The sequence below is a fragment of the Pyrus communis genome, chromosome 7 (genome assembly GCF_041283825.1).
Source record: "Pyrus communis isolate YQ-2024b chromosome 7, ASM4128382v1, whole genome shotgun sequence".
Lineage (NCBI taxonomy): Eukaryota > Viridiplantae > Streptophyta > Magnoliopsida > Rosales > Rosaceae > Pyrus > Pyrus communis.
In genome coordinates this window covers 28,814,039-28,822,471 of record NC_142571.1, presented here as the reverse complement: position 1 = coordinate 28,822,471, position 8,433 = coordinate 28,814,039, and the positions used below count along the sequence as shown (strand labels likewise).

The 8,433-nt window shown below is 39.8% G+C and overlaps 1 protein-coding gene across 1 annotated transcript; it reads right to left on the bottom strand.

The window, feature by feature from the left end:
• Nucleotides 1-1,873: 1,873 nt before the first annotated feature.
• Nucleotides 1,874-5,340, bottom strand: LOC137733291 (cytochrome P450 714C2-like). Its single transcript, XM_068472444.2, has 4 exons — nt 5,022-5,340; nt 4,670-4,899; nt 3,715-4,323; nt 1,874-2,710 (listed from the first exon to the last, which is right to left on the bottom strand). The coding sequence occupies exons 1-4, from the start codon at nt 5,287-5,289 to the stop codon at nt 2,282-2,284; spliced, it is 1,536 nt and encodes a 511-aa protein (XP_068328545.1). The 5' UTR covers nt 5,290-5,340; the 3' UTR covers nt 1,874-2,281.
• Between the last annotated feature and the right edge of the window lie 3,093 nt (nt 5,341-8,433).

Genomic DNA, 8,433 nt, shown 5'->3' with positions numbered 1-8,433 from the left:
GAAATCAGGAGAAATTTCGTTTGGAAGGCTTTCTCAGATAAAGCAATGATTGGTTGCGTCAAGCTTGAGAAAACAGTCCAAAGTCCAAACACAAAACCATGCAAATGCCCATGCATCTGAAGAAAAAAAAAAATGAATTCAAACAAAAATTCTTAGGTGCTCCGAGTATCATTAAGCTTCGTTGGTCACATCTTCCAGCAAGGATTCTTACCCCAAGATAACAGCCCTGCGGAGCTTTCTCATCAGTCTCTGGTGTAGTCCCATCAGCAGGAGGCACGGGCTGCGCAGAGTGCAACGTGGGTGATAGTTGCCAACTCTGGGTGGCCATCAGAAACAGCGGGCAGCAAAAGTGGAGGTACCACGGGTACAAAAACCAAGTCATTTTGTACCACAGGAGTCGAAGCCATAGTAGAAAGAAATGTGCAGTCATCCTCGTTGAGTCGAAGCCATATCAGAAACCGTAAAGGCGTAAAGCTACAGATAAACAAATAAAAATAACTCCACCCTTGAATTTCAAATTTATGAGGAGAGATTTCGTTTGCAAGACTTTGTCAGATAAAGCAATGATTGTCTACGTCATGATTAGAAAACAGTCCAAAGTTCAAACACAAAACCATACAAATACTCATGTACTTGCATGTCAGTTCAATTCAAATAAAAATTCTTAGGTGCCCCAATTATCTGTATTTTCAGTTCAATCCAAAGTTTCGTCTAACCGCTTCTTTTTTTTTATTTTTTATTTTCAGCTTGCTGACCTGGGAAAGATTGGCCTGTCAATAAAGCAGGCTAAGGGTCTTGTGAAGAAGGAATTAGCCAGGTTGCTCGATTAGAGCAATATATTTTATGTGCCGTTCTTATCTGAGTAATTAGTAGTCTGTCAATTGCTCAAGTCAGCTATGAAAACCTTATATGATGTTGTCATGTCTAAGGTCGAAACATCTTTGTTAATGTAGTAGAAAATTGACTTATGCCTAATGCAGCTTTCCAGTGTTAACGTCCAAACGTCCATGGCAGTAAACAATGCAACGTCCAATAATTAAACGTGTTTACATGATAATTAGTATGACGAAAATGCATCCTTAACTTCCCTGTTGTAACAGAATTTCATACTCAAACAAAAAAACAGTGCTCAAAAGTACCTTGTTTACATCTATCATATAAGATTGAGACTCAAATTTGGTGTCATATACGCGATTGTAATGGAACTTAAGGTTTTCCTTCAGCTCCGTCTTCAATTTGATCTTGCAGCTGCATGAACCAGAAGAGAGAATTTTTAACTCTAAAACAAAAAGTGTAGACTACTAATTAATCAACATCAGACCACAACTCACGTTAAGTAAGTGCCATATAATATGAGATATGCGTACTTTCTAATATACGTACCTTTTAATCTGAGATCGTTTCTCCATACTTATAAAAGCTGATCGAGAACTCACTATACTGTCTTCCAAGGTGATGGGGAGCCTCCCAAGAAGAAGTTCTACGACCTGAAGATTAATTTCCTTGCTCGATGAGATTAGTTGGCAACATTTGGCGACACATGAGAGGCAATGGATGCATGTTCGCTTTCCACCTAGTTTACCTCTTTTTTAGAGTTACTCCATTTTAGTTCTCAGAGGTCTGATTAATATGAATAGCAATATCACAATCAAATTTGCTAAACCCTGTTATTGAGTGAGCTAGTCTTAAAGGATAGTTTGTATGGCATTAAAATGATCGTTTCTCGCTACCTCGTGGATATGTAATGCTTGTGATTATACTCATCTTCTGGCTTCATAGTGACATAAAACCCTCGGGTCCTAAAAGAGTCGTCCCCTTGAGACTTGTAACATATTTTGCACTGAAAGAAGGACTACAAATTAAAGACCGGTTCGGTCGTATTCTTTGCTCGTTGAAATGTAATGGTATTTGTTTCCTTTGCTTTTATTCAGTATATCAATGCCACTAATTTCCAAATACTCAATATAGCTTACAATGAAATGCCACTCGAAAACAATTATTAACGAATAAAAACTTATTGAATAACCCTAAGGCGAAGGGAGAAACTCTAAGAAATAGTCTAAGGACACGTGATGGTGCGGTTACACATACCAAACCCGGCCCCCTATAATAGCGTAATAACCAGGCCGTGACCCAGAAAGCTGCTTGCGGACTGTCGCACATAAAACTCGTCCCAAGTTGGGGTAAAAAAACCAAAAAAAGGGCGAGGGGAAAAGGTTAGGGCTCCTACATACCAGATACAATAGCAATTAGGAGTGATAAAAACGTGGGGCCCAGGTGTCTAGAGGGGTTGGAGTACTAGAGGCAGGCCGTCGGAAGGTCTCAGAGATAGGACAATAGAAGGGGAATGGCAGTATGTTGGAGAGATGGTAAACGAAAACCTAGATAGAATTAGGGTTAGAACTATCTTGTACTCCAAGAAAGTCAAGTTTCTACCGATGCACATTCTCCCTCCAAAACCAAAAGGCAAGTACCCCATCTTGTGCTTGCACCCCCCGTGGATGCTGTCCTTGAACCTCTCCGGCTTGAACTCGTTGACGTCGTCGCCCCACAGGGCCGGGTCATGGTGCATGCCGACGATGTCAATCCACATGTTTGTTCCACTCGGAATCGACAGGTCGTGGTTCACTTGAATGTCGGCTTTGGCTTGCCTTTGTGCATTTGGTGCTGAAGGGTATAGCCGCAAGACTTCGTTCATCACCCATCCCATCTGCACGATTAAATTCAGAGTCTATTAGTTCCCTAATCATTATTAAGAACTTAAGATGCTTGATTACTGATTGGACGGTGAAGCCTCTGGGGTATTGCCAGGTGGCATCCACACACATACAAAAAATTGTTGCTCTGTTATTATATGTGACAGTGACGTGTTATTGTATTCCGATCGAGCAAAAAGGATGCAATGGGAATATCATGAGCACCTTTCTCACGTGCCAAAGAGCGTGGAAATGTATCACTCTGTTGTTTGACCGCTGACCATTTGACCAAATATGTCTGACCTTTTTTTTTCTTCTTCTTTTATTTTAGGGTTTTAGGGTTGCATATTTGCTTAGACCGGAGTTTTTTTTCAATACGCCGGAAACACGGTTCGGTATATCAAGTTTTTTATACAAATGGTTGAATTTTTTTCTTTTAAGTATATCTAACCACTTGTATTATGATACTTAGTAGCGAGTTGTGTTCTCAACATATTGAAAAATCTCTTCATAAACCAAATTAATTATGGGATGACACGTCATATGTTATTATATAAGTAGAAAAAAGTTTATTTAAGTGTCCCTCCACTAGTATAATTACATATGACTTATGTGATTGTATTTCGGGCATGCTGAAAAAATCTCTACAGGACCAACATTTAAGGACCAAGCTATTAGGTATTTGGTCCACGTACTTTCATAACCATGCGTTGGTTATATATTTATAGAATTATAAACGTTAGACTTTATCTTTATAGAAATTCTGATGCACCAGATATATATAAGTTTATAACATGCATGATATAATATGACGAGACAAATGTGTGACGTATAAAAAGAAAAAAAAGGGTATACTAGTTTGTCCCATGATAGTGTTTATGAGCGTGTCTTTTATTAAAGAAGCATTCTTGAAGTTCACATTTAAATTATGAACAATCTTTTATGTGTGATTATACAATCTTACGGAGTTCAAATAACGTGTCTTATTGAATAAAAGAAAGGAGAAAAAAAGGTTTACCTTCTTTAGCCCAGAAAGCATGTTCACGTCAATTTCTTTGTCTCCGACCACTTCCCTAATCTCCTCTCTCAACTGATCTTGCCAATCCTGGTGGGTGGCCAGGAGCAACATTGTCCATGTGATTGCCAATGCAGTTGTCTCATGACCTCCAAAGAAGAATGTCTTGCACTCATCCACAACTTCTTTTGTAGTTAAGGACTTTGTGAACCCTCCATGTTCACTCTGTTTAAGCAACGAGCCAAGCAGGTCGTTCTGCGGCCCTGACCCTGTGATCATTTTGCGTCTTTCGTCAATTAGTGACAAGAACAATTCGTTAATTTCTTGCCCAAGTTTTCTGGCCTCTAGGGCTTTCTTAGGGTGCATCATTTTCCCGAAAGGAACTCCCACGAAACGGATCGTTTTGAATAGTGTCGTTTGCAAGGCTCTTAGTTTTTCGAACACTAGCCGGCCACTTTGGTAGCTGATGCCAAAGCTGGTTTTGGCGATGATCTCTCCGGCGGTTGCTGTGATTTCTCTTTCGATATCGAATTCTTGAGTGCCGGAATCTACGAGGGTCGTCCAATTGTCTAGCATTTTGTTGGTGGTCTCCACCATTAAGCTCGCCATTGCCTGTATACCATTGATTGAATGTGAAATATAATTTAGTGGGTTTGATAAAATAAAGAAGTTAAAGTTAAAGCACTAGAAGAACAAATGTGCTTCACTAATTAAGGTTTATATTATTTTTGTGGAACATAATACTTGCTTATTTCCGGTTTGTTTATGAATTACACATTCTAGTTAAAAAATACACCACACCTTTTCTTATTAACCTGAGTTAGTAAGAGCTTGATCGTCATTAATTTATAATGAAAAAAATATATTAAGTACTTTATTCTGATACTCTGTGTTTGATATATATATATATATATATATATATATATAGAGAGAGAGAGAGAGAGAGAGAGATGTATACCTTCAAGTTTGTTGGGTTAAAAGCAGGAGTGATAACATGGCGGTGACGGGCCCAGTCATCGCCTTCGGACATGACTAGGCCATTACCGAACATCGCTTCTCTATCGCGTCGGAACACCGCAGGCTTCCCCCAGTTTTTTGCTGTCACCTCCGTAGACAGTTTTTTCAGTAGCTCTGGATCTGCTATGTACAAAAATGGCTCCGTCCCCAACCAATAAACGAACATCTTTCCTGCAAATATACACAAACACAAATCAATCATTTTATACCTTTTATTGACAAGAATATTTGAACGTGCAAAAGTGTTCTGAGATGATTATCAAAGGGGCCCATAAGCGTGTGAGTATACGTACCGAAAGAATTTTGCCAGCGAGCAAAAAAGGGAAAGAGAGTCGAGTGTATGTCATGGGAGATACTTGAGCTTTTAACATTGATGTTCTCCTTTTTCATCTCACTGATATTTCCGAATGGAAAACTTGGAGATGGACCATCTAACCCATTTTTCTTGAGCTTCCTATATGCAAGAGCTGGAAAAACCCACAAGGAAAATATTAAACTGCAAAAGACGTACAGCAGCGCCATGACGATGGCGATGATGAAAAATCGAATGATGATCTCCATTTCTCTGTCTTTCTTAACGTGTGTAGTAATATGCAGGCTTATATTTTTGTGAGTTGTGAGTAATAAGAAGAGAATGGAGGGAGTATTTATAGAGGAGGAGGAGGAGGGACGACGCTGAATCGCTTCAAAAATGTCGGAACTCGAAAGTTTGACCATGACCTACAGCACTTCTATGGGGTGGCTTATTTAATTGATGACTTGGCGTCGTCTTACTAAGGGCGGGCCTTGGCTTCCTTTGAATGGATTTGAAGGTATTCCTTTTTCTCCTGTATACTTTTTAGCAAGTGTGCTATTCACACACACTTCTTTACTTCTCACACATCTTGTCAATTTTTAATTGTCGGATCGTATGAATTGAAGAAGATTAAATGATATAAATTAACAAGACATGTGTGGAAACTTAAATGAGTGTGTGGATGCACCACCTTACTTTTTATTGTAGTAGCTAGTAACTTAGAAATTGTTCGGAAGTATTTTTAAGATGGCAGAAAATGTTTTTAATGAAAATGTTTTTTAAACTAGTTCTCAGTAAAAACGCAAATGAATCTTAGTAGAACAGTCATAATTGTTTTTCACAATAAGCACATAATTGGTGCTTCTTATATGAAACATTTCAAGTGCTTCTAGAATCCAAAAACATTTTTTGTAAAAGTGTTTTAAATTATTTTAAAAGAACTTCCAAATGAGCCTTAAATGTTTATCGTGCAGTTTTACAACTTTGAGTTAAGACAATTGATTAGAAAATTGTGTCTGCTTGTTGTACCTTCGTTGAATTTTTATTTTAGCGTATGTGAATTGAGCTAAAGGCTGGTTTGATATTGCTGTGCTTTGAAAAAAAACTGCTTCTGTTGTGCTGTGAGAATAAGTAGCTGTGAAATAAAGTAGCAGAGTGTTTGGTAAACTTTTTTGTAAAAGTGCTTTTGAAAAAAAAAAAAAAAGTAATATTATAGTGTTTGGTAAACTTTTATGTAAAACAGATGTGAAAAAAAGCCGGTTTTTCAAAGCTGGGTTTTGCAGCTTCTTGTTTTTGGCTTTTTTTCACTCAAAACTATGAAAAAAAAAACTGAAGCTGAATGTTTACCAAACACAAAAACAGCTCTCAGTTTTTTTTGATACCAGCTTTTTTCAGAATCACCTCAGTACGAAACCAGACCTAAGTTTGCTGATTTATAGCTGTAAGTTAGACAACTCTTAGAAAATGGTGTTTTCTTTTTGCACCTTCGTTGAATTTTTATTTCCACATATGTGAACTTAGCTAAGTCCTAGTTTACAGCTGTAAGTTAAGACAATTGTTTATAAAATTGTGTCCTGAATTTTTATTTCCAGATATGTGAATTTAGCTCAGTTTACTGGTTTATAACTATGAGTTAAGACAATTGATTACAAAATTGTGTCTGCTTTTTGTACTTTGAAGTTTATTTCCGCATATATGTGAATTTAGCTAAGCCTACTGGTACTAGGGCAATGTGTTCTCCTCCATGCGTCAAGGTTTGAATCTCTTCTTTATAGTTTAGATCAATTTTTTAGAATAAACTATCGATCATCTAAAAAATAAAGAAAAAACCTCATTCCCTTGCATTGTTGTAGTTTTGAATCGATATTGCTTTGCTAATAAATAAATAAAAATAATAACACACTAATAATATTAAGCTTTATTAGCATGTGGAATTCGTTTTATATCCTTTTCTCCATTTGCAAGTTAGCAATTTTAGGTTTGTTTGGTATTCTACTCGAATTCAACTTTTAAACTCAAAAACACTTTTCAAGTTCTAAGTGTTGAAAACTTGTTTGGTAAAACTTTTTTCAAAAACCGAACTCAAAATAAACTTAAGACTTAGCATATTTAGAGTTTTAAATTTAAAGTTCCCCTTCCTCTCTTTCTTTTCCTCTCACACCTAACCTTTCTCTTCTATCTTTACCATTTCTCTTTCCTTTCCAATCTTCTCTATACATCCTTATCCTCTCCTATTTCTCTGTCCTCTGTCCTCTGTCTCTCATTCTTTCTCTATCTCTCTCTTTCTCTCTTCTATCTTCTCTCCTATTTCTTTCTCCTCTATCCTCTCTCTCCTTTGATGTGCTGTCACATCCCGGCCCGGGGCGGACCACTTCCCGGACCCGCTCTACCACCGTAGCACGATATTGTCCGCTTTGGGCCCCGACCACGCCCTCACGGTTTTGTTTCTGGGAACTCACACGAGAACTTCCCGATGGGTCACCCATCCTGGGAGTGCTCTCGTGCGTTACTCGCTTAACTTCAGAGTTCCCATGAAACCCAAAGCCAGTGAGCTCCCAAAAGGCATCGTGCTAGGTAGGGATGAGAATATACATATAAGGATCACTCCCCTGGGTGATGTGGGATGTCACAATCCACCCCCCTTAGGGGCCCGACGTCCTCGTCGGCACACCACGCGACTAGGGTTAGGCTCTGATACCAATTGTCACATCTCGGCCCGGGGCGGACCACTTCTCAGACCCGCTCCACCACCGTAGCACGATATTGTCCGCTTTGGGCCCCGATCACGCCCTCACGGTTTTGTTTCTGGGAACTTACACGAGAACTTCCCGATGGATCTCTCTCTCCTCTCTCTCCTTTGATGTGCTGTCACATCCCGGCCCGGGGCGGACCACTTTCCAGACCCGCTCCACCACCGTAGCACGATATTGTCCGCTTTGGGCCTCGACCACGCCCTCACGGTTTTGTTTCTGGGAACTCACACGAGAACTTCCCGATGGGTCACCCATCCTGGGAGTGCTCTCGTGCGCTACTCGCTTAACTTCGGAGTTCCCATGGAACCCAAAGCCAGTGAGCTCCCAAAAGGCCTCGTGCTAGGTAGGGATGGGAATATACATATAAGGATCACTCCCATGGGTGATGTGGGATGTCACAATCCATCCCCCTTAGGGGCCCGACGTCCTCGTCGGCACACCACACGACCAGGGTTAGGCTCTGATACCAATTGTCACATCCCGGCCCGAGGCAGACCACTTCCCGGACTCGCTCCACCACCGTAGCACGATATTGTCTGCTTTGGGCCCCGACCACGCCTTCACCGTTTTGTTTCTGGGAACTCACACGAGAACTTCCCGATGGATCTCTCTCTCTCTTCTATCCTCTCTCCTAGTTCTTTCTCCTCTCTCATCTCT

What these genes read in the sequence shown, in the direction of transcription:
- LOC137733291 (XM_068472444.2), bottom strand. Translation starts at nt 5,289, where the DNA reads ATGGAGATCATCATTCGATTTTTCATCATCGCCATCGTCATGGCGCTG. An exon ending in TTAACCCAACAAACTTGAAG is followed by an intron (nt 4,324 to 4,669) that starts GTATACATCTCT and finishes AATGGTATACAG; the next exon opens with GCAATGGCGAGCTTAATGGT. An exon ending in TGCTTTCTGGGCTAAAGAAG is followed by an intron (nt 2,711 to 3,714) that starts GTAAACCTTTTT and finishes TTAATCGTGCAG; the next exon opens with ATGGGATGGGTGATGAACGA.